General features: G+C 41.2%; 1 protein-coding gene across 1 annotated transcript; it reads left to right on the forward strand.

The window, feature by feature from the left end:
* The first annotated feature begins 13,618 nt into the window (after positions 1-13,618).
* Positions 13,619-26,628, forward strand: LOC138956316 (uncharacterized). The gene is made up of 4 exons (XM_070327706.1): positions 13,619-14,649; positions 19,748-20,515; positions 25,090-25,292; positions 26,622-26,628. Exons 1-4 carry the CDS (start codon positions 14,647-14,649, stop codon positions 26,626-26,628), a joined length of 981 nt encoding a protein of 326 aa, XP_070183807.1. The 5' UTR covers positions 13,619-14,646.
* The last annotated feature ends 1,127 nt before the right edge of the window (positions 26,629-27,755 follow it).

Genomic DNA, 27,755 nt, shown 5'->3' on the forward strand with positions numbered 1-27,755 from the left:
AAATAAACGGTAAAAACCCTCTTTCAAATGTATGGGTTCAGACAAACCCGCATCGTCGTTAGAGGAATAAACGGTAAAAACCCTCTTTCAAATGTATGGGTTCAGACAAACCCGCATCGTCGGGAGTGTGTAGTCAAAAGCGGCATCCGGCAAAGGTTAATGCATGGGACAAAAACAACACTCAGGTTCGCTCCCAAAGGGCTACATAGGGCTACTAATGCAGGCGTGTGTGTTTTAAAGTGCTTGAGTAATAATCCTCTTGATCAAACAAGATTGCTTTCTGTCTGTCCTGTGATCAGGTGTTCGTGTGTGTGTGTGTGTGTGTGTGTGTGTATGTATGTATGTGTGTGTGTGTATGTATATGTATGTGTGTATATGTATGTGTGTGTGTGTATGACTGTTATCATTGCAGAAAAAATCAAGGAGTCGGCCGGGCGCCAGCTGGTTACTCCTAATGCCACCAGATGGAACAGTACGTTTGATGCTGTCAAGTGCCTTGCTGACTTGTCTGCTGAGGGCCTGGATAAGATCAGCGACTCCCTTGGCATGCCCAGGTTTTCCAGCCGGGACCGTCTCTTCATGCTGCAGTTCATTCAGGTACAGCATTAAAGTTCAAATCATAGCCATTATTCATTAAGTATTTCACATTTTGCAGGTGATGCAGCCCTTAGCCCGCAGCCTGGACTACCTTCAAGGGGAAAAGTGTGTAGGACTGGGCAGCCTCCTTCTACAGCTGGAAACTGTCAGAGCCAGGTTGGAGCTGGCAAGGACCAACCTGGAGATCTGCAAGCCCCTGGCCGATGCTGTACTGAAGGGAGTAGCGCACAGGTTTCAGGACAGCTATGCAGACCGAGAGTGTTTGCTTGCCACAGTGTCTGATCTCAGGTATCATGTCAGCACTTCTCAGTTCTGTCTAGTTCTTTTCGTTTTACTATGTACTTCTATTTTTTACTGTATGTAGACAATTGCATTTGCATTATTTTGTATAAAGGCTGCAGCAATATCATATTATATGTTGATGTTTCAGACGCAAGCTGTCATGGACCAACAGTGCAGACCTCAGGGAACGTACAAAGGGTGTGCTGTTTGCTGAGACTGAGAGTGACCAGCCCAGGCAGCCCTCCAGCTCACCTTCACCAGTGCACACAGTGATCAGCCCAGAAAAGGATTGCGATTTTTTTGTGTTTGAAGAAGCCACCCCCTCATCCCTTGTGCAAACGTACATCAGAGAGCCTGTTCAGCCATCACTGCACTCTCTTCACACCAACACCAAGATGAAGAGCCTTTTCCTGCGGAGTAACACAACTCTGCCCAGCTCTGCTGCGGTTGAACGACTGTTCAGCGCCGCAGGACTGATCCTGACCCCTAACAGGGGCAGAGTAACAGACAGTAATTTTGAGGCCAAAGTCCTCATCAAATACAATGGCGGAAAGGTGTGAAAGATGTGATAAACAATCTGCTCTGCGTGATCGTTTTAACTTTTGTTTTTTAGTGAAGATTTTTGTAAATAAAATGTATTCTGACTTTGATTTCTTGTTCTGTGTTTACTGCTTGTGTGGAGTTAAAAGTAGCGGAAAAAGTAGCGGCTACTTTTTGAAAAGTAGCGGAAAAGTAGCGGCTACTTTGTGTAAAAAAGTAGCGGAAATGTAGCGGCTACAAATTTTACTAAAGTAGTGGAGAAGTAGCGGCTACTTTTTCAAAAGTAGCGATCACAACCCTGCACACACACACAAAAGACGTGCGAATACAGAAGCCCAGAGCTGAGCCGGACACCGAACAAGGGAATTAAACGCTGTCATCAAATTGCTGCTACGGTTATCTCGATTGTTTCCCTTTACCGCATTTTGTATCGTATGGTTTTGTATGGCTCAGTCCCGCCCGCACGCACGCACACAACTAGGGTGTTGTTTTTGGTTTTTTTAGCAAACACAATTATTCTTATCGAAAAGCGACAGACATGTTATAAATGCTTTCTGCACAGGTCCGTTAGTCCTGGGAATAAATGGGTACGCAGCAAAATGTAAAGCAATTTGCCAGTTTTCCAAAAATCGGGTGACCTTGGCTCCTTGAATGTTGTTGACTTAACATATCTTCATCTTTCATGGAAACTGATTGTTGAAAACCACACATGAGGTGTTTACTTTTTTAACAACCTCAATCAGGTTGGTCATCTTAATAGTACACACACACACACACACACACAGGTTGGTCATCTTTATATATGTTTTGTATATGTGTGGTATATGTGTTGTTTATGTGTTGTGGCAGTCAGAGGGGTGAAGGGGCTGGTGAGAATTTTCTTATGGAACGACATATGAGTGACAGGTACGTAGTAGATACCAGTAAAATCAAATCTGAAGAGCACACATTATAGGTTGTCAAACACACGCACACACACACACACACACACACACACACACACACACACACACACACACGCAAACACACCCACACCCACACACACACACACATACACACACACACACACACACACACACACACACACACACACACACACACACACAAAAGACGTGCGAATACAGAAGCCCAGAGCTGAGCCGGACACTGAACAGTAGTATTCCGTGTGTGTGTGTATGTGTGTGTGTGTGTGTGTGATTGTATGCATGATTGTGTGTCAGGTATGCGGGCTTGATACTGTTACAGTGAATAGGGTAAGATCGGGGTTGGGAGGGACGACATTTATTTGCATAATAAATTTAGACCTCGGCGGCTATAAGCTACTCCAAATTCTGCTGCCCCTGCTTTCTCGGTGGTAATAGTGACGTGGCGCTGTTTAAGAACGGTGGCACACGTCCAGTGGTTTGCTATCGACGTCATGCACCTTTGAGGTTGTCTCTTTTATGTCTGTTGTGATCTTATTGGTGTCACGGGTAATCTCGTGTCAATAGTGACAGTTGTAAACAGTTTCACGAAACACGCTGTTAAAAGTACGCCCCGTTAATAATACATTGGTATTCCGTGTGTGTGTGTGTGTGTGTGTGTGTGTGTGTGTGTGTGTGTGTGTGTGTACATTGTACCAATTTGTGTAGTAATGATATTTGTTTATCTAAAGATCAAAGATGGTGTGTGGTTTGAAAATAGCTTCATGGCGATATTTGACAAATATGACGCAGTCATTCTTCACAGCCGTTTGTAGATATAACAGGTAAGTTGCAATTTCAATGTAATTTGAATAAAGAAAAGTTTAAAACATCGTTTTATGTCATATATTGCTTGATAAGTGAAATGTCTTTTACTCGAAATATTCATCATATTTCACAACCCTTTTTAGGTAACGTATTGTGGCGATGTCATTTGGAGAAAGAAACGTTACAAACCTCGAGATCGTCTCATGCCCCACATGTCTAGCTGCGTGAAATGTTTGCTTATCAAAAGATCTATAAAAGCCGCACCTGGTTTTAATATCAATCAAATGTATCAAAGGCCAGGCAATCATCGTCGTTCCTTTCAGCAATATTTGAATGTTCAAGACTGAATGCGGTGGGGGCTTTCGCTGATTTTCAGTGCCATTGAATCATTGGCATAGTGCGCTCGTGTATTCGCAACGTGCTTGATCGCACCTTGCGAATAATTGTTAGTTCTATGAACCCTGGCAAAGCCACGGTGACAAACTTCACTCTTACAGCACGACCAAAAGCTTTTGTGTAGCAGAGCCTAAAGCGCCCATTGCAAATGTTGTGTTGCAAGGGGGGGGGGGCTCATTTTTGCAGGGACTTAGCGTGTCGCTGTCCGCCTTATCGCAGCATTGGCTCGTCGTGTCGCGTTAAAAGTAACATGTCTGTACTCCTGTTATAGGCAGCGGTGACCTAAACACAGTGATTAACGATGAAGATGATATCTTCTCAATCCAAATATCCTCCCCACAAGCAATAACGTGGCATTTAACACAATTGCAACTTACTTTGCCAGACATAAGCGCACAAATCGAAATTGATAACCAAACATTGCAGAGGCCAGGCAATCAACGTCGTCCCTATTCAGCGACTTTTGAATTTTAAAGACTGAATTTTGCGAGGGCTTTCGTTGATTTTCAGTGCCATTGGATCATTGGCATTTTGTCACCGTTTAGTCGCTACTTGCAATACCGCACCGTGCACATAACAACCAATTGTACAAAACCTGACAACGCCGCATTGCTATCATATGTTAGTTGGACAAAGTTAAGTTTAAACCCTCGTTTCATGCCATCTGTTGTTTGCTGGGTAAACTGTTGAATTATAGAAATATTCAAAATGAGCAGCACCTGGTTTGAAAATAATCCAATATTTCAAAGGCAAGGCAATGAGCGTCGTTCCTATTCAGCGACTTCAGTATGTTAAGCATTGAATGTGGTGGCAGCTTTCATTGATTTTCAGTGCCATTGAATTCTGGACATTGTGCGTCCGTTCAATCGTTACTTGCTTTACTGCACCCTGCCAAAAAAGTGAGTTGTATAAAGCCTGACAGTATTGGTGGCACGTGTCACTCTAACTGGAAGACTAAAAGTCGTTGTCGAGCAAAGCCTGAAGCGCCAATCGCAACAATTTTGCAAGCACTGTTCTTGTCGCTGTCCACCTCGTCATGTCACACACACACAAGTGCTCACTCCTGTTATAGGCAGAGGTGACCTAGAAGCAGCGTTCAACGATAAATATATCTTCTCCGACCACCAGTATCCCCCTCCACCCGCCTCCACTAAACGATCACGTAAACAACCACATATATGTTATCATAGAATAAGGGCATCTTTCTGATTGCTCATTTACTAAATATTAACACCAATGATATTTCCTTGTCAGACATGGGCCCCTAATTGAACAATAATTGATGAATACATATATTCCAATATGCACAAAAAATATATTCAAGAAAAATTATGCTCATGTAAAACCCCTAACTGGATCTATAAGATTCACAAAATAATTTACACGCATATAGTACCTTCAGAAAAACAACAGCGAAGATCAAAACTGCAGCCTGTACTAAACAAATTTAGATTGAGTTGGAGTATTCTTTTATTTGTATGATGTCAACCTTGTCTAGGTTGCCCTACATGCTAACCGGCATAACAGGCAGTAAGTAAGCACAAAAAAACGTGTCTAGCTTGTTGCCCTGAAACTAAATACGTTGATTTTTACATTTAGTTAATAATTGACTATATTGATGTTTTCCAGCATACTCAGAATCGAGACAAGGTGAATGTGTGTGTGCGTGTGTGTGTGTGTGTATATGTGTGTGTGTGTGTGTGTGTGTGTGTGTGTGTGTGTGTGTGTGGGTGTTTGTGGGTACTGCATGTAGTAATCTCTATAACTAGATTTGATTGTCTGACGATTGGAGAATGAAGGGGGGTGGGAAGTTTGAAGACAGGTCACGAGTTTATTTTATCTTAAACGAGACAGTCCTTCGAATTAGTGTAGCCTTCTTATGTTGTATTCCTTTATCAACTGTTTCACAAGCTTTGATTTGAAGACGAATGGTAATACTTTTCGAATATGTCAAAGTTATTTTTATAGCCCTTTGTGGGTAACGCACCGTGGCAATGTCATTGGGTCAAAGAAACGTTTAAAAACTCGTTTCACGCCCTCTGTTGCTTGCATGGTTAAACGGTCTACTAATCGAAATGTGCAATATAAGCCGCGCCTGGTTCATCCTATACAGTATTTCGAAGACCAGGCAATCGTTGTCGTTACTATCCGGCGAGCTATGAATTTTCAAGACTGAATGTGGCGGGGTCTTTTACTGATTTTAAGTGTAATTGACTAATTGCCAGTTAACGTTTGTTCAATCGCAACTTGCTATACCACACCGTGCCATGACAAGTGAGTTGTATAAAGCCTGACGACGCATATATAGTATACTTCTCTCTTACAGCAAGGCCAACAACCATTATGGAGCAAAGCTTTTAAAAGCGCCCGTCGTAAAGATTGTGTAGGAAGGAGAGCGGAGGGTTGGGGGGGGGGGGGGGGGGGACTTCTGCAAGGGGTTCCTATTTTGTCGTTTACTAACATAACATGAAAACATCTGCCCGCCCCCTTTGTTGGCAGAAGATGTCTTCTCTGCTCTGTAATGTATCACGTAAGCAACCACATATCTGTGAAGATAATGATAATAATAATAAATGAGCATTTCAGTGATGTTCCTAGGACTGGAGGGCAACAGGACAAAATGTCCTGAATCAAAAAACTAATAGGACATCATGTCCTGACTACAAAAAAACAATAGGACATTCAGATCAAGCGAACCAATCATGGCACCTAACCTTTTTAGATGACTGAGAATATATATATGAATAAAGTCAAATAAAAACTGAACAGTTCCAAATTTATTTTAATATTTTAAATGCAACAGTGTTCAGTAGGGTTACTTTCACACACACACACAGACACATGCTTCAGAATGTCATAAGTGATCTTTCACACACACACACACACACACACACACACACACACACACACACACACACACACACACACACACACACACACACACACACACACACACACTATGCTTCAGAATTAATGAGCCAAGGGAACATAGAAAACCAGCTCTGCACAAACTTTCTGGTCGCCCCTACTTTCGTTTCTTGCGTCTCTTCCTGAGGTTGTAGATCTATTGGCTCACCTTCTGAGGCTTCAGTCTCCGACGGGGCCGAAGGCCCTGCAACTTGACTGTCCGTGTCGTCCTTTTTTTTAACAAAGCCACTCAAAAGTGTCTGCCCTTTTCCCACGCAAACCTTTTTCTTCGGCGGCATCTTTGCAGAAATGTGGCGGCGGAAGTAAAGTGTCGCTGTCAAAAGTAGCGAGAGTTGTGGCTCTTGTAATATTGTTCGGTCGAGAGTTGCGTCCCTTGTGTTATTGTTCGACCGAGAGTGAAAATTGAAGTTCAAGTAGGCCCCGATTCGAACTCGTTTTAATACTTCAGTTTGTACAGATTCTTCTTGCAGTGACCGCTCTAGACGTAATACTATCGGACAATGACCGCTGACTTCGCGATCGGATCGGACATTTGACGGGACAGAGGTGTTTGCAATCGGTCATTTTACAACCTAAATCGGTCTATGACCGATGACCGACGCCTCGGAACATCACTGGCATTTATATAGCGCAACATCATAACTTTACAATTATGCTCTTTGCGCTTGACACATTTAAAATTAAAAACACAGTTATACAAGCATTTACATCTACATTCATAGTCAACAACGCTTAATTAAAAGCATACACAATCAAACATACATTACAAAAATATTCTTCCACTTGGGCTTTTATTGCATAGAATAAGAGCATCCTTGTACTTAAACATATTCTAAAATCAACACTCTCGCTTCTTCCTGTGCAGAATAAAATTGTGTGTATTGAATTCTCTGATTGATGTGGATGCCAGTAATACAATTAATTAAATGAGTTTAAATTAATTTACTACTGCCGATAACAAAACAGGCTGCTGACTTAAGGAGTGTATTCTAGTGAAAGAATGCTCATAAGTCATGAAAAAGCATGATGGTATCATTCTGCGGTGATTCACAGGATAGTTTACACCAGAAGGAATGTACCATCAGACTCGGCAGGTCCAAACTGTGCAGCCTTTGCTAGACTTACCCAGTAATAGTTGGAGTGTCCTTGGTATGATGCAAAACGCGTCTGTAAAATCTGATGCCCTGGAACTTGTGTACTGGTTTTGTATTCATTCTGAAGTATTGCAGTATACACAGACCTGTGTTTAGACTGACCACATTATGTTCAAGTTTAACAGATTCAATTTTCAAAATAAAACGATGAATGTTGATTCAGCATTCTTTGATCTTTGTGACGTCAGAATTCGACTAAAACTGTGTCCAAAATTCGTAAGAAAAAGAAAAAGATTTCTAGCTGAAATGAATTGATAATTAATGCATTTTCAGACAGGAATTTAAAGCTGTTTTCTGCTCCACAGCTCAAATTGGGACGCTGCAATTAAGTTGTGACGCGGTTTCCGCACAGGGGTTTGATATACCACAAACGTGATATTGACTTTGACACCATAAAATATTTCAGTCGTATGTTGAAAAATGTAGTCTATCTGTAAACTCTGAATATGCAGATGACCTCTATAAGTTATTCAATTGTACTCTGAAATCAAAGACGATGACCAATGACAGTTGAGATCGAAATTCGGTTGTGATGGGTTATCCATATGGTTGTGATGGATAATTCAGAATAATCATCTCCTCAGCTAACAGACACAAAGAGGCAGGTCATGGGATAACGTTTATACACCTGAGGCCATATTTTAGAGTGATTAGGCTATTCTAAAAGTTATGTTTTCTGTTAGTTCAAGGTTTGTTTTATCAGGATAAAACAAAAAGAAAAGAGCTTGTCGTGCAAAGTTTTAAGATAGCGACTGAAGTTTGAGCATAGGTATCAAACTTTTTCACACAAACACTACTGAAGAAATTGTAAGATTATATCGTGAATATATAAACAAAGTAACAATCAGATGATCAGAAACTGAAGAAGAGAAAAGGGGAAACAAAATAGAACATAAAACATAGTGAATTAAAAAAACAAAATTCTGCACCCATTTTTGAGGCTCATTTAGAAGCATGGAACACAGACAAACCCGCATGCCCGCATTGACTACCCTCTGCTTTAACTTCTTTTCTGGCTCGTCTCCTGCTTACTTCTCTGAACTCCTCACCGTCTATTCTCCAGCAAGACAACTCCGTGCCTCTTCTTACTGTAGCATCCTCACCATTCCACACACCAAAACCAAAACATACGGACAACGCACTTTTACTTCCTGCGCACCCACACACCCACACAATGGAATTCTCTCCCCTTTCACATCCGCCACTCTCAGTCAACCAAAGCATTCAAACGAGCACTTAAAACGCACCTCTTCAAGAAATACAACCCCTGATTTTGTTTTCTCAGTCCATCAGTAGACTACATATAGTGTATTTGTTGTTTTAGTGATTTTTCACTACCTATTTTATTCATGTTTTTATTACTTAGTTAGTGGAAGAATCTGTAGTAATGTATGTTTTATGGTGTATGCTTTTAATTAAGCGTTGCTGACTATGAATGTAGATGTAAATGCTTGTATAACTGTGTTTTTAATTTTAAATGTGTCAAGCGCAAAGAGCATAATTGTAAAGTTATGATGTTGCGCTATATAAATGCTCATTTATTATTATTATTACATCAATTAAAAGTGTTAGAGTAGTTACAGTGTTCAGAAATTGTATTTGATACCAAGTTGAGTTATCCCTCTTCACCACAGTTAAAAGAAATACACTTCATGTCGCGCAAACTCTTAAACTGTGATGCTTTTACTACCCCCACCCCCTACCCATTGGGACAGAAAAGAGTGCATATTCTCCTACAATTAGAAAAGTAAGATAATCAGATGATCAGAACCTGAAGAAGAGAAATAGGGAAGCAAAATAGAACATAAAATATAGTGATTTTACTGGTGAATTCAGAAACAAAATGTGTACCCACTCTGGCGTGTATTGGCAGAAGGCAGTAAGTCCATATTTGGTAAAAATGAGATTTTCATATCATAATGCAGAGGGGAAAAAGGCGCATCTTGTGTCAACATTTCTAAGATGTGCGATCAATATTTATGGACTTTTGGAAGAAGTAAGTCCACTAAAAAAAATTAATCGAAGGATAAAAATCGGCAAATGGAAGCAAGTCCAGGGACTTTTGGTTTTCGTTTGCACTGGACTTACTTCCTTGCAAGCTTCAAAACGAGTTTGCATGGTTTAGCGCTCTATGTCCATTAGCCAATCGCGTTCACCCTTTTGTAATCCTGACAGCGATTAACCAATCAGAACTAAGCTTATTGTATCAGTATTTCCCTTGCCTTTGTCGGGGAAAATGGTGATGAGAGCTGCCGGACGTGTTCAACTATCTGAAGCAACAGTAAGTTGGTTTGTTTGTTTCATTTTTGTTGTTGGCAGTTTTGCGTTCCGGTCTGAAATGACTCTCTCTTAATAGGTGTATGGGAATTTACAACGACAACACATATGTTCTGACTGATTTGGATATTCCAATGTGCACTTGCATTACGGAGCTAACAAGTAAAATGCCATAGTTCAAATGCCCATTTATTATAGTTTTGTTGTTCTACGCTACTTCCACCGTGAATTCTTGACTATTCACTTCTGCTATTTTCATCATGATATTTATGGATGCATTTAGCATGTTTCTAATACAAAGAGATAGTTGTTTTGATCTAGAATGAGTGACTTGTGGTTGAACAACACTAGTCTTGAGCACTGACAGCGTGTTAGATCTAGAACTGGAGGATTGTTCTCCCGTCTCTTTGTGCTTCCAACCATTGAAATAAGTATTGTGTCCTATTATATCTGACAGAAATGTGATTCGAAGCGGGACAGGCAGCGACGACAGCTGCAGCACATCGTCTGAGGAATACTCGCCACCACTGCCCCCTTTTGCTGAAGGGCCCAAAACAAGGTATGTTTCACCTACACAGCCAAAAATAGTGTGCAACATTTTTTCATTCCTTTCTTTTCTCGGGCTGAAGAGGTATGTTTTAAAACGAGCAACATCTTGACATCACTTTCGTTACAGTAGTATTAGTATCAGCAGCAGCAGCAGTTATCGTTTGTCATTACAGTGGCCCGGAGGGGAGATGGGGGGAGGGGGTGCCGGGGGGGGGGGGGGGGTGCGCGGGAGAGGAAAAGGATGATGTGAAGGAGGGTGGGGAGGAGATTTGTCAATAAAATGTCTCACTTTTGCTGCCGTTTTCATTTGACAGATGTGCAAACGACAAGGGCAGACAAGACCAATTTGTGGAAGAGACTGTGCTCCCCCAAACAACTCAAGGCGTTCACATCAGATTGCAAGGAACAAGCAGGTATGGTGTCGGTTTCATTCACTTATTGAAGTTGTGCAGATTAGACTTGTTCATTTCTTTTTGTTCACATTAAGAACTGCCAGACTCATAATAATAATTAAGTAGAAGTGCAGCGATACAGCGGGACCTGTCGAACATCAGCTGGCTGAAGCTGAGAGGTTTGCCTTACAAAGGGACTACAACCTCGAGGTAGTAAAATCGCTCGCTTCAGAACTGACCCTCAACCTCACGACGCGAAAGGAACTGAAGTCTATGCAAGATAAAACAAGGAACACTTTTCTGACCAGAGTGGTGTATGATGCTTCATCTAAACAGTTGATCGCAAAATCTGATGATTTCATGTTCACCTACGACTGTACTAAAGCTAAAACACTGTCCTGGGCGTTTCTCAGGGACAGACATGATGCCGGACCAAACTGAAAGACTGATATTCATTAAAGAGACCAAAGATGTGCGACGAACCTACTACCGACGTCAAATAGACCATGTGACCAAGGATTTGCATGTACTGGTCAATTTTCTCAGGGTTTACATTCACACTTGAACTTTCGTGTGTGAAAGACTGTATCGGTAACATACGAGTCTGACATTGGACATACCATATGTCAGTCAATTACGGGTGTACGTGTTCGCGTTCGATATCGACGAGTATTGTATAATACCAAAGCCAACCACATCCCTGATTCCCCCCTACCCCCCTTGGTCATGGAAAAATGACCTAACCAGTAAACCATTTGAGTCTTGAGTCTTTGAGTCTCTCTCTCTCTCTATCTCTCTCTCTCTCTCTCTCTCTCTCTCTCTCTCTCTCTTTCTCTCTCTGTTATACAAACAGACACCCACCCACACACACACATGTAGGCCTACATACGCACGCATGCACGCACGCACATACACACACACAAACACACACACACACACACACACACACACACACACACACACACACACACATACCACCACCAAGACGCTCGTCTCCATTCCCCGTCTATGTTAACACATGTAATCTAAAATTGACTAAAAGTAAACAAAATAAGACAACACAGACTGACAACAACAAGAACATACAAGCCAGAGCACAGGTGTTTTTCTTGACAGAGCACGTCTACAGTTAACCAGTCTCGCTGTCTGGTGTGCGAGGAGCTGATGACCCAGTTTGAACACTGGCTGAGATTTTTTTTTAAATCTGTGCACCACACCGGGCTGACACGTGTGGGGCAATCGAGGTCACTGGGCATGAACATGATTCACGGATTTTTTTTAAAGATTTTTTTCCCCCACGGACTCCGCTTCTTCAGTGAACACTCTTTTTCATAATTATGTGGTCCTTGGTTCCTCAAACAGCTTCCTACAAACATTCTGCCTGTCTAATAATAACGCCAATGGAAACAATGTTCACCAACATGATTGCGCCCTGTTGATCTCTGATCAACTTTTTTTCTTGTTTATGTTATGCGAAGCGTTTTAGACCTGTATGGCACGGAATTTGCATGCGTAAGCTAGACTGTCATTTTGAAGTAACATGAGTTTATATGTGCGTACAGTAACAACACACACACACACACACACACACACATACACACACACACACAGTATATATACTCGGTTATTTTGAGAGACCAGGGGGGAGACATCCCGGAATATAAAAAAATGCATTTGAGTGTTCGTCTCGCTTGTGTGTGTGTGTGTGTGTGTGTGGGTGTGTGTGTGATTGCCCGTTTTGAAAAGGATTAGGTGGAGTTGATGTGATGTGTTAAAATTCAACACGCACACAGTGCACACAGGCACACGATGTTATTTTTAATTGACTGTCGCAATGAGAGCCCCTCAGTTCGTGTTAACCCGCCCAGACACTGTAGAGTACAACATGTATTGTATTCTACAGTCTCTAACCCGCCTTCGTTCTCCTGGTGGGAACTGAACGGGAACCCCCCCTTCCCCCACCCCAACCCGACAACATCACGCGACTGTTCTATATTATTTTAAATCTACTGAGTCACCGGTAGAGTCACCGCTTTGGTCACGCTGATATGTACTGTTCAGGGGAGTAATTGCTGTGGCTGTGGGTGAAGTAACCCCCCCCCTTCCAATCTCTCCTTTTCCTCTCCCCTATCCCTTCCTTCTCTCAGCTCGCTTAGTCTCTGCGAGAAAGAAATGTAAGGCGGCCCGTGTATAATCAGAACAAGGGCTAAAGTCATATTTAAACTGAAAGTACGGGTGCTATGGACGCTGGTTTACTTAGTAAACAAGAACGCCGCTGAAGCGTGATTAACTATTCAGTCAATCGAATGCACTAAAATACGCCCGCTTTCTAATCACCTTCCGAACACACACACGCACACACACACACACACACACACACACACACACACGTGCCTAATTCACGGAATTGTCTAATTTGCGGAATCGGCAACATTTTTGGCCATTTCGCGGAATCGGCAAAACGTTGCCCATTTCGCAAAATGGGCAGCGTTTTGCCGAAAATGCGTAGAGGCTTCTAAAATGTGCCAATTACGCGAAAATCGGCTGCCTGTTACAGGCGGGCAGAGAGAAAAAGAGAGATAAAGAGATAGTGTGTGTCACTGTGTTGTCCATGCACTCATGAGGTATCGATCTCTTGTGTACCCAATCTCATGGCAATGTACTCCTTGTGCCATGATATGCAAAGCCGTGACTAGATTGGTGATAAGAATATGAATAGCACCGTAAAGTAAGCGCTCTTCGTAAACGAAAAGCAAAGGCATGAAGGATTTTCAGAAAGCACAACCAGTCGCTCATGTGACCTTGGCTGCAGTTGAGACTTTACTTTGCTGTATGTTGTGTACAAAAAGGTCGGGCACGCGCTACCTTAGCCAGACAATTACCCTAAGCTACAACTGTTTCTTTAAAAATTATCGGGAAAAGTTCGATTCATGAAGTTGACGGCAGAACAGTCTGAAATTACATCGAGCCAGAATGTGACAGTAGCCTACAACGCCGCTGGTACATTGCTTGATACTCTGAACACTGGTAAGACTTTACCGTTTGACATTGAAGAACCATTAAGAGTTAATTGACAGAGAGCTCCGAAAGAATGTGACACGCATACATTGCACCTGCTGTCGTAACTGGTATGGTGCGTGTTCATGTCTCGACAGTACGTATGTAGGCTGTGACTACGCGATGAGAAGACTTGAACGGGATATGTTCGCCCGTATAAGTGTTTCTTTTAACCAAAACATTTACAGCTTTAAAGTTTGCTTCTACTTTTTAAGTGTTGCCAACCATATTCCTTTCCTTTCGATAATGGTTCGACATATGAGGCTCTATAACCGCAGAATTGTTTTTTATCAGCGTTACTTTTGAAGAGTTATTCCTTACAGTTTCGACGCAAGTTCCCGAATTCACGTTACTTGAGATAGTTTCCCGGTCGAAAGCGTAATTGCTGATCGCCTTTAACACGGCCGACAATGCCACCTTAAGAAAGTGGGAGAAACAGAGTGTCAGTTGCCTTCCTTCATGATGTGCGAAACATAGTAACATTATAACGCCAACAGTCGTCGTTAGGTCTTATCGAACATGTTGGTTAAAATGGACCAGTACTTACCTACTTGACATCAAAGCATCGTGTGGTACGAGATCTACATACACTATGGGCTAGCTGAAACTGTAGAAATCATCGGTCATGCCGGGTCGTGGACAGAACATCATACGATGCGGTGATTGAACAGTTAACGGCCACAGACAGTTGACTCCAGACATGTTTCCAGTGTTTCAGGGCACCAACAGTTATCGAAGCTTGTGATGGTGAGTGCTTTATCAGTTATCCAGTTTCATGTATGCCTTTTGCTCGGTCTGAACCAGCAGCACATGTGAATGAAATATAATCAAACTTAATGAAAAAAAGAAAAATACTAATACGCGTGCGTTAGTGCGCACACGCGCGCACGTGTGTGTGTGTGTGTGTGTTAAGTTATACAAATACTTTTTTTTTAATTCCAAAATGTTTTTGATAAAGAAAACAAATGTTTATTGCAAAACCCAATCATGTGAGTGGAGAGCAAATGAACCCAGATATGAAGACGAGAAGAGAAAGACGAATACTGCCATAGAAAACATACAGGACCAGATCGATAGCAACCGAACCCGAGACGTTCAAAGTCCGAAGCACCCACTGTACCTACTGCGTCAACGAGGAAGCGATGAAGGTCTATGATTTTCAAGTCTTCTTTTATCTCTAACAAGTCCGAGAGCGGACAATCAGGGTACATTCGCCGAGGTAAAAGGACATATGTAAGATTGTGCGTGTGTGTGTGTGTGATTAGGTGCGTGTATATAAGCCGCGTACGGGCTTGGACAACGGGTACAGCTAGTATTTAGATAAAGTCGCTTTTGTCCCTTGGTGTTATTTATGTGTTTATGGATGTAAGCTCATTGTTTGCTGTATAAGGTACAAACTACTTCTGTCTAAGTCCCAACACGATTAGTACATATCGGACAATGACAAGAGAGATGGATACTGTAAGGGGATAAAAATGAGACGCAAAATAGTAGGCCTAAGTACTTCTGTCAACATAAGGCACACGTTTTGCAGAAATATACCGGAACCAAAGGAACCACCAAATATAGCTTATTGCTGGCATAGTATAAGATTACGACAAGCAGACCGCCCTGATATGACCCTTCGTGGTCGGCTGGGCGTTAAGCAAACAAACAAACAAACAAATAAACGACAAGCAGGGAATACATCACTGAGCGAAGTGGATGCAAATCATGATTCATCTTGTCATGATATTTAGATTTCTAGAACATAAGCGTTTATACACACACACACACACACACACACACTCGCACACACACACACACACATACACATAAGCACACACACACGCACACACACACACACAAAACCAACAACAATTTTTTTATTTATATAATTTTTTTTTTTTTTTTTGGGGGGGGGGGGGGGGGGGGGGGCTGGGATTGGTTTCAACCAAAAAACAATAAAGATTCGTCAGAATCACATATGCAGAGATCCACCAATAAAGTCTATAAACTGAGCTAGATATAAAGACAAAAAATAGAAATTCCGGGTTTTAAGTATTAACCAGTATTGTAACAAAAGTCCTGTAAAAGAGGCTTTGAGCGCTGTGACACAACGGCCCTATGACACAGGACCCTGTGACACAACGGCCCTATGACTAACAGAGACCCTGTGACACAACGGTCCTGTGACACAGAAACCCTGTGACACAACGACCCTGTGACACACAGACCATACAGTGTGTCTGTGACACAACGGCCCTATGACACAACGGCCCTGTGACACATAGAACCGCTCGACACACGCAAACGCACACACACGGAATTCTGCAAGCAAACCACGAAGGAAATATTGATGCTTTATTGTTTGGTCAGGTTACTTTCTACGTCAATGCAAATCGTTTCGAGTCAGTGTTTATTTACATGTGGTCACGTGCGTCATGACCTTTAGTATCCTGAGCATTTATCACATCTGCTCGTTAGTATGATTGTGAAGAAACACATGTTCTGGCTGTCATTATTTTTTCTTTTCCTTGCTTTTTACATTTAGTCAAGTTTTGACTAAAAGTTTTAACGTAGAGGGGGGAATCGAGACAAGGGTCGTGGTGTGTGTGTGTGTGTGTGTGTGTGTTTGTGTGTGTGTGTGAGTGTGTGTGTGTGTGTGTGTAGAGTGATTCAGACTAAACTACTGGACCGATCTTTATGAAATTTGACATGAGAGTTCCTGGGTATGATATCCTCAGACATTTTTTCATGTCTTTGATGACGTCATATCCGGCTTTTTGTGAAAGTTGAGGCGGCACTGTCACGCTCTCATTTTTGAACCAAATTGGTTGAAATTTTGGTCAAGTAATCTTCGACGAAGCCCGGACTTCGGTATTGCATTTCAGCTTGGTGGCTTAAAAATTAATTAATGACTTTTGTCATTAAAAATCTGAAAATTGTAAAAAAAAAAATAATAAATTATAAAACGATCCAAATTTACGTTTATCTTATTCTCCATCATTTGCTGATTCCAAAAACATATAAATATGTTATATTTGGATTAAAAACAAGCTCTGAAAATTAAAAATTATGATCAAAATTAAATTTTCGAAATCAATTTAAAAACACTTTCATCTTATTCCTTGTCGGTTCCTGATTCCAAAAACATATAGATATGATATGTTTGGATTAAAAACACGCTCAGAAAGTTAAAACGAAGAGAGGTACAGAAAAGCGTGCTATCCTTCTCAGCGCAACTACTAAACCGCTCTTCTTGTCAATTTCACTGCCTTTGCCATGAGCATGAGCGGTGGACTGACGATGCTACGAGTATACGGTCTTGCTGAAAAATTGCATTGCGTTCAGTTTCATTCTGTGAGTTCGACAGCTACTTGACTAAATGTTGTATTTTCGCCTTACGCGACTTGTTTCTTCTTGATATTTTAGGTTTTTTTTCTTTTTTTTTCTTTTTCCCCCATGATGTTTCACCGAGTTAATTTCTTCTCATCAATCCCTGTTTTTGCCCAACATAACTAAGATTATTGTTCGGGAATTTATAGCTGTATAAATTGGCGAACAAACAAAACGTATTGTTTTCACACGAAATGAATTTATAACAAGATCGCCAACCGTCCGCCCCATGAATGTCATGAAAAAGGTGAATAATGGAACAACTCGCTGGATAGGTACTAATCACTTTTACCCCATTAGCTTCATGTGGACATTTCTCAGGCTTTAAAGCCAGCGCATGTCTTACACCGCCGAGTGCATCCATTTTTCAGCAAACATATTTGAAGTTAATTAGAGCTTCCATCTCAGATGGTAAGGCTACAGACTGCTACCGCTCTCGTATTATTGTTTGATTAGCCTTATTTTTGTCAAGTCTGTGAATGTGGTACATAAACATATTTGAAGTTAATTAGAGCTTCCATCTCAGATGGTAAGGCCCCCCCCCCCCCCCCCAACAAAAAATAAGTCTGTTTACGGTTACCACTGTACCAACCCCATAGGCCAAAGAATTGCAATCTCTTTAGCTAATACAGTGTATACCTACACAATACAAATAACCATTAATACTACATTTTCATTTGCTTTCACACCGCATGTCAAGTTACTGCCCACTATCAAATCTGGCAGAAACATTCGCTAATTTTGACATCATCGTTTTGTTGTTGCTGTGCAATCATAGTCAAGGTTTGTACGTGCTGTGTGTTCTTAAAAGTCTGAATTTAAATGAACATCTCTTTTTGAAAAGTTAAGTCATAAGCATAGCAAATTAGTCAATACATTCACAATCACAATTTTTGTAACCATTATTCTGAATTTGTGAGTGCAGTTTCTGGAGAAGTGTAGGACATTACTTTTGTGTGGTGGTCACCCTTGCACGTTGATTGTATGAAGAGGATATTTCTACAGTTAAAGGCATATGTACTCGATGACTATACACGCTAATTGCTTTACCAACAGCTGGAGACATGCTAAATTAAGTTCCCTGCAAAATATTGTGGTCTAGGACCCCTTCAATGTTGAGATATGTTAATTTTCATTTTGATCTGGATCGTCCTATTTATAGATTTGGCAACACATGTAACGTTGATGCAAAGGAGCTAACACCGCGGCTTTGTTGACATCCTCACTTTTTCAGAGGCTAGAACAAGCTGTAATGCATGTATTATGGTCCGCGCATGGTGACATATCGTCATTATATGGTCTTATGGTGCGTTTGACATCGATTATGGGCAAACTACACTTTGTAAACACGGGAGCGCGTACATATGCCTTTAAGGTAAAGTAAAATACAACAAAACTATCACAATTCTTGTTATCTCTAAGATGCCACACCACGCCCGCATACTCTGTATGAACATGTCGGCTATAATTATAGCACTTACGTCCTTTTGTTTTATAGGTTTGTCTGAGCAAATATTTTCTTCTGTGGCTGTGTTCTTTTTGTGACTGTCTTTTTTTACATTTAGTCAAGTTTTGACTAAATGTTTTAACATAGAGGGGGAATCGAAACGAGGGTCGTGGTGTGTGTGTGTGTGTGTGTGTGTGTGTGTGTGTGTGTGTGTGTGTGTGCGTGTGTGTAGAGCGATTCAGACCAAACTACTGGACCGATCTTTATGAAATTTTACATGAGAGTTCCTGGGATTGATATCCCCGAACATTTTTTTCTTTTTTTTGATAAATGTCTTTGATGACGTCATATCCGGCTTTTCGTGAAAGTTGAGGCGGCACTGTCACGCTCTCATTTTTCAACCAAATTGGTTGAAATTTTGGTCAAGTAATCTTCGACGAAGCCCGGACTTCGGTATTGCATTTCAGCTTGGTGGCTTAAAAATTAATTAATGACTTTGGTCATTAAAAATCTGAAAATTGTAAAAAAAAATATATATATATAAAACGATTCAAATTTACGTTCATCTTATTTTCCATCATTTTCTGATTCCAAAAACATATAAATATGTTATATTTGGATTAAAAACAAGCTCTAAAAATTAAAAATATAAAAATTATTATCAAATTTAAATCGTCGAAATCAATTTAAAAACACTTTCATCTTATTCCTTGTCGGTTCCTGATTCCAAAACCATATAGATATGATATGTTTGGATTAAAAACACGCTCAGAAAGTTAAAACGAAGAGAGGTACAGAAAAGCGTGCTATCCTTCTCAGCGCAACTACTACCCCGCTCTTCTTGTCAATTTCACTGCCTTTGCCATGAGCGGTGGACTGACGATGCTACGAGTATACGGTCTTGCTGAAAAATTGCATTGCGTTCCGTTTCATTCTGTGAGTTCGACAGCTACTTGACTAATTAATGTTGTATTTTCGCCTTACGCGACTTGTTTATTAGTGCCATGCTATCTTCAACAGGCACAGCGAAATCATCCAGAGCGATGTGGCACATGGAGTGACGTTGTCAGAATTGTGCGGTCACTATACCCAGATCTTCTTAGTCGTACCTACATTGTGCCGCCTGTGCATTTTAACAAGGTGTCTTACACGAGGAAAAACGTGCCTGGTGTTAATTACCTGTCAGCACTTGTGAGAACCTCACCATCTGGTAATGGCCCTCAAGCACACGATCATTTCCCGACCAGTTTGACTACTGTGCCAGCGAACCCACAAAGCATTTTGCCCCAGGAGACTGAGATCCCCGTGCGCGTGCAAGAGAACGACTTTCGTGATGACTTTGCTCAAAAACATGTCATGCACAATCTTCAAGCATACGCAAATAGTCGGCAGGAAGTCATGTTCATTCTGTCTCGTCTCAATTTTGGCAGTTATCTCAACCAACCTGCATATGCTGCTGCTACTGCTCATCTCCCTCGACCTTCTGAACTCGACACAGGGAAAACAACATATTCTAATTGCGAAGCAGACGTGGTTTTCATCCACCGCGACCACGGCATTCTGATCGGGAAGATAAAATCTGTGGGCAGAAACAATGCTGTAAACAAAGAAACGATTGTAAAGAGAATCAAACAGGCAGCAACACAGCTGGATAAGTCAGCGAAAGTCGTGAGACACATTTTGAAAGGTGTAGCATCTGACCTGCCTTTTTTTCGAACGATCTTCTTGCCTTACATAAGCAGCCGTCAGCTGCGGCAGATATTGGAGGAAGATAATGCGTTACAAAAGGTATGTATAAGATGAGTAGGTGAGTGTGCAATTAATAGTATAGAGAGAATCGACGGGTGTTTGGCTTATCTAGTCAGTTTGCCCGCTGACGCCAATGGACAAACCAGGTGATTTGAATGTACTTTTAATCCCCGAGTACGCAGTACTAGGGTCCAGCAGACTTTAATCCCCGAGTACGCAGTAGGAGGGTCCAGCAGACTTTAATTGTGTGTCTGTGTGTGTGTGTGTGTGTGTGTGTGTGTCTGTCTGTCTGTCTGTCTCGACTTAACAGCTTATTGCTGGGAAACTACTGGGCGCAGTTCTTTCAAAAGTTGATACACTTTTTTATAAATGAACGTTTTAATGGTTTATCCCCGAGTACGCAGTACTAGGGTCCTGCAGACTTTAATTGTGTGTGTGTGTGTCTGTCTGTCTCGACTTAACAGCTTATTGCTGGGAAACTACTGGGCGCAGTTCGTTCAAAAGTTGATACACTAACTTGATAATAGGTCCGATTGATCGTATTACAACTTCATAATGTTACCTGGGACCTAAATGCCAAATAAATCACAAAATCCACTCTTAACGGTGGGAGTTTTTGCGGTGGGAGGCTGGTCGCTTTGCGAACAGCCTGAACTAAAGGGGAGACTTGAGCGGCGAACACGTCACGCAGTGACGAGAAAAGCATGATTTCAGTGCAAGACAGAGAGCACGAGAGAGAGCGACAGGGACACTGTGTCAGTGATTCAAGGTGGTGGCTTGGTGGCCAAAGGGATCCGGGTTCGATTCCCGGCATGGGCGGTCAAATTGTTTTTTTGGTTTTTTTTAATTCTTGTTTACTATTGTTTATTATGATTGTTTTAATGTTTTATTTTACTCTAATAATTGTTTTAATTGTGTAAAATAAATTTTTTTTTTTTTTTAAATCCACGTGCACAAGACAAAAACTTTCATACTGGGGGAGCGAGCCAGTCTGAAGAGTACTCGGGTCCAGCGCCAGCGTTTTTTATCCCCGAGTACGCAGTAGGAGGGTCCAGCAGACTTTAATTGTGTGTGTGTCTGTCTGTCAGTCTCGACTTAACAGCTTATTGCTGGGAAACTACTGGGCGCAGTTCGTTCAAAAGTTGATACACTAACTTGATAATAGGTCCGATTGATCGTATTAAAACTTCATAATGTTACCTGGGACCTAAATGCCCCAAAAAACACAAAAGTTCTTGACGGTTGGACGAATTCAATCGGAGCGACAGCCAGCCATTGAGCTGATAGAACAGCCGAACGCGTGCGTCATGAAAAGCATGCGTATCGCTCATGGGCTCATAGAACCGCCCAGTCAGCCAGCGACAACCAGGCTTTGCGTGCGTGCGTGCTTTGCGTGCGTGTGCCACTGCGCGACCTAATTTTATGAAGCAGCAACGTTAGCAGTCTAGTCATTTGAGTTCACTGCCAAGGGCTTGATGGAAAGCGCGTCCGACTATGGCCAAAGTGATCCGGGTTCGATTCCCGGCATGAGCGGTCTAATTTTTTTAAATTTTTAACTTGATAATAGGTCCGATTGATCGTATTAAAACTTCATAATGTTACCTGGGACCTAAATGCCCCAAATAACACAAAAGTTCTTGACGGTTGGACAGCCAGCCATTGAGCTGATAGAACAGCCGAACGCGTGCGTCATGAATAGCATGCCTATCGCATGCGAGACGATTTGCAAGCCAGCCAGCGGGTGGGGATTAATTTGGTCTCGGCAAAGAAACTACAGTGCAGGTTTGGTCTCGGTGAGACTGAAAGAGAGACAGAGAGCACGAGAGAGAGCGACAGGGACACTGTGTCAGTGATTCAAGGTGGTGGCTTGGTGGCCAAAGGGATCCGGGTTCGATTCCCGGCATGGGCGGTCTATTGTTTTGTTAATTCTTGTTTACTATTGTTTATTATGAACGTTTTAATGTTTTATTTTACTCTAATAATTTTTTTAATTGTGTAAAATAAATAAATAATTTTTTTTTTAATTCACGTGCACAAGACAAAAACTTTCATACTGTGCCAAAGTGATCCGAGTTCGATTCCCGGCATGGGCGGTCTATTTTTTTATTTTTTTAAATTTTTTTTAATTCTTGTTTACTTTTGTTTATTATGAACGTTTTAATGTTTTATTTTACTGTAATAATTTTTTTAATTGTGTAAAATAATTTTTTTTTTAAATCCACGTGCACAAGACAAAAACTTTCATACTGGGGGAGCGAGCCAGTCTGAAGAGTACTCGGGTCCAGCGCCAGCGTTTTTTATTGTCTAATGTAACGTGTTTTTGAATCAAACTCCCCAAAATGTTTGTGACTTTTTTTTTTGTATCCCGTCAAACGGTACAAACTTAGTTGTTACTACTTGGTAAAACGTTAAGATGTATTAAAAACGTATGCCTCGAACAGCGGAACAGTAATATCTGTCAACCGTACGATCAGACAGTCTATTCCATTACTACCAGGCATTTGTCTTTACCGATATGTATACTCTTCCGGAAGGCGGTTTGAGATAGAAAATGAACCCCGGACAATCCGCATGCGAATACAAAATTAAATATGCTAAAATATGCTTTATTACCCATCATAAAAAACCAATACAACAACTAAGAATAGGCAGTTGCGCCTTGGTGCAGTTATATGGTGATTAAAGGACCCTTGTATGCAACTCTTGATTGTACACCAGGTAGTGGCTATGTAGTAAAACGGGAAACGAAGACCCCCCCCCCCCCCCCAGAAAATCAAATTCATTAAGCAAATTGACAAAGAGCTAAAAACTGATCACGTTTTGCATATATATATCTGTGAAAAAAACAATCAATTTTCTATCTTAAGCTTTCGGTTCTTTTGTGTGTATGTGCGTCTAGAAATAATGCAATGGCATGTTGAACAGTTTGTCATTCTTTTCCGATGCCACAAAAGGCGGGAAAGTAATCGGCACATTTCAATAACTCTGGAATGCCGGAATCTACCACAGAGATCAAGAAGTTGAAGGGAAAATGTATTTCGCCAAACCGATTCAAACAAGGGATTTAAGCTCGAAAATCATTCATTCCTTTCTTTCAAAGGGAATATATTTAACAAAACAACTCGCTCAAATCGCCCCAGGAGCTATACAGTTCAGCTTGGGGGTTGTTATTTTGTGACCCCACACCAGGAATAAATTAAAATAAACATTTAAGCGTTGAGTTACTGACATTGAAAACGGCTGTGTTTTGAGTGGGCATCCCAGACTGTAATTCTCATTGTGACACACTTTGCGCAGCTCCTAGTTTTCGTCCTACCTTTTGACCCATGCTCTATTCCTAGATATACAGATTTGAAAGTGAGTCGAGAGCTACAGAGTTCGTTTTGGGAGTTGAAAAGATGACAACACACGCGAGGACGGTCTTAGAATTAGTGTTTGAGCGTTCAATTTTTCAAATCTAAATGCTGTGTTTGGTAGTCATAGCAGACCGTAATATTCTCTGACGCACATTTTGTTGTGTCTGTTATTCGAAGAGTTTTAGGCCTGTATTTGACGGAATTTGCATGCGTTAGCTAGATTGTAGGTTTGACTTCCTCAATCCAACGGTCTTAATCTACTTTGACGAATGGGTATCTATAAAAACTAAATAGATAATGATGACGACCGGAAGTCCTGACTCCTGACAAGGAGAGCTGGGCGATCCAAACCGCTCGTTGATTAAACAATCATTTAATTATATGGCATACTTGTGGTGCTTTAGTAAGCAAATCGGGCCAGGTGCTTCTCAATTAAGGTACAATAGATTCCCCAAACTCTGCAAAGTGGTCGAATTCGCCAGAAAACTTTCCAAAATGGCGGCTAGGACAATATATCTTTAAATGTTACCAATTTATTCAGCGGTTGTTCGTGTGTAAAAGTCTGATACCCCATACTCAAGTTTCATAAACTATCCAATAAATATATGCTTAACTTTTCCTTTTTAAAATTTTTATTTCTCTCATAAGCAATCTTTGAAATTACATAAAAACTATCTTCCAAAAATTACATGTCCCTTTAAATTACTTTTTCTCAGACGTAGCAAAGAAGCACATTTTGTGCCAAATTGGGTTTGGGTGGTTGTAGGGGGGATAGGCGCAGCAGAAGTTTTACAGTTCAAAATGTAGGGGTATTTGTATTTGTACTATGGTGAAAGGGATACCAAGCCTTCGATTTGACAAAGATTTAGCTCATCAATGTCATGTGCGTTTGTGTTTCATGCTTGGAATTTACTATCAAAAGTGGGTACAAAGTTGTCAGGTGTTTTTTCAAACTACCAGCAATGTAACTGTTTTTGTGTGTGTGCTATATTTAACATTTTAATGTTCGTTGTAGTTTCATATTTACAATTGCATTTTAGAAATGTCAGCAGTAGCAGTTTTGTGAAAAAGTCTTGTATTCAAATGTCATTCGTTATCTTAAAAATTAGCACGTAATGATAAATAGTCTGAACACACACACACACGCACACACACACACATTTTGACAGATGAGTTCATTGTTGTTTAATATCATCTGCCATATGTTTTAGTAAAAGTTTATATCAAAGTTAACTGACAAAGTCTTATTCTTGATAGGTTCTTTGTGCCAGCCTGCGTACAGACAACATCCTTAAAGCTTCACGTTTGTGTTGCTGCTCCGATGACATTTCGGATCCTGAGAGATTCTGGGACGTCACAGACACTGTGTTGGCTCGGCTGAACACTTGGGTGCAGCACATAATGACTGGTTCTGACCGCTGGAAATTCACAAGTCAACAATATGTCGAAATCGTTGCAAGGTGAGAGAAGAACATATCTTAATATTGCTATTTTGATAGACACGTGGGGGAGTTCGGGGGCTGTCTTTGGATAGTCTCACACATTCCTATTCCGATCATCGGGCCATATTTCCACGGAAGTTGACGAATATCCTTTTCATAATCGCAATAACAAAGACGCACGTTTCCGGCTTCTTCGAAGTGTATGAAGTACACGCATACCTGGCCAGGTTTGTTTCTGTGACTGGTCGACAGACGATTTCAATTTGCACATTTAGTGTCTTGCCGTACATGCAATACATTCCGTTTAAAATCCAGTTCTTTATCAGGCAACAAACCTTGCAAATCTCAAGTAGCTGCATTCCAGCAGACGGTCTTTCCAATGTTTACCACAAAATCAGCAAACTCTCCTTTCCCTATGCAACGTCCATTGTATGCAATGTTAAAATGAAGTTACCAGTCTGAAACATTTAGTCGTTGACTTTCTAATGAAACAATCCTTGTTCTCTTATCATCCTCAGATTTACCACAGTCATATCGTACGCAAAGTCACTATCCGCAACAGAACTCAGACTTTCGAACAATAAACAAAATAAAACGGAAGCAAGCATGCTACATGAAGTCATATAAAACCGAGCATATTGACACTATGCCAAACATCCGGTTATCTGGTGTCTTTTCCGTGATACATGTCCGAGGGTTTTTCTATGTTCGATGTTTTCCGTGAATACATGCGCAAGGGATATGTGCACTAAACCGTCGTCTGCAATCTGCATGGTAGTTGTTGCTGACAAAAACATGTTTTCAACACAGAATATAATGTCAGAATAGCAATATAAACGCTTTATCCCCGAGTACGCTAGTACTTGGGTCCAGCAGACTTTAATTGTGTGTCTGTCTGTCTGTGTGTGTGTCTGTCTCGACTTAACAGCTTATTGCTGGGAAACTACTGGGCGCAGTTCGTTCAAAAGTTGATACACTAACTTGATAATAGGTCCGATTGATCGTATTAAAACTTCATAATGTTACCTGGGACCTAAATGCGACATAATCCACAAAAACGACTCTTTTTTTTTTTTTTGGTGGGCGCAATTCGCGGTGGGATAGAACAATAGTATTTAGAGTCGAACAAGTATAATGCGACTCGTCTTCGACTCGTCGGCGTTATACTTGCGTGGTCTATATATCGGACCCTATTGCTACACTGGAAACACTATAGCTGTTATTATTTGCTTGGTAAAATAAAAGTACATTAGTCCAAACAAATAAGGTGAAAATAGGATCGGGTGCAGAGCTATTCCTTTGATAGAGATTTTTATTTTTTAATTTTTTATTGTTTTTGTTCTAAAGCACCTGATGCTACATTTCGATGTATGCCGGTTTTTGTTCCGAGCTGTGATTCGGGTTTCGAATGCATATACGGTAAACTACCTTGCAAACGCCAACCCCCCTTATGCACCAATTTCGCTCAAAAGTAGGGGGTGGCATTAATTATGTATTGTACGTCCCATATGCAGGATCAATTACTCGTGAGAAAGAGCGGTATTTGATCACTTGGTATTACAAATGTCAATAGGATGTGTTTCTGTTCAAAATGTCCACCCTCTAGCCTAAAGATCTTTCTTTATGACACACAAGCGTTCGTGTGTGTGCAAGTGCCTTGCAAGATTGGAAACTGGAAACTAACCACACTCACACATCCCTATGCGGGATGAATTAAGAATATATGCTCAAATCTTGGATATTAACTGAATGATAATGACTCAAGATCTGCTTTGTATACCCTCCATTGCAGCGCAAGTGTATGAGCAAAAATCACATACTTTCGCAAAATGCGCAAAATGAATACTGTCATAATGTAACCCCCCCCCCCCCTCCCACCCCCCTCCCTCCCAATCTCCCCAGGTCGACCTCTTCAACCTCAGATGGATCTCCTAAATCTTCATCCTGTTTTGGCATGGCTATCCAAAGACTGCAGTGACCACCGTATGAAATATGACCGTAACGTAGCATCTTGTCAGTATGCATCGGAATGCTATGTCCGTATTGCGTGCGGATTTTCACAGTTAGAACAAATCATATTTCTCCTGCCATCCTTGATCCAAATGTGGGGAGTGGGCGTTTACAAAATACTATACCCTATACACAGGTTTTGACCCAAAGTAGGGGGTGGGTATTTCCAGGGTAGTTTACGTTGCTCGATTTTTTCAAGCGCTCTCCAAGTGAAAATGGGTACTTGGTCCTAATTAGGGCTGGAGGCAGGCAATGGCTGCAAAAAAGAGGAGATGTGCACCGCCCTTATAAAGCTGGCCCTTCGAGAAGTTAAAATAACGTGGACCCAGGGAGATAACACTAGTCTATTTTTAAACTGTCTCAAACGAGCTGTGTATAGATATATTTTGGTAAAACCTCCCAGACTGCTACCGAAAGCATAACAATTCTTTTTGTGAGGTTTGTTTCGTCTTGTTTCTCGTCCGTTTGCAC

Source organism: Littorina saxatilis, unplaced genomic scaffold (assembly GCF_037325665.1).
Source record: "Littorina saxatilis isolate snail1 unplaced genomic scaffold, US_GU_Lsax_2.0 scaffold_450, whole genome shotgun sequence".
NCBI lineage: Eukaryota > Metazoa > Mollusca > Gastropoda > Littorinimorpha > Littorinidae > Littorina > Littorina saxatilis.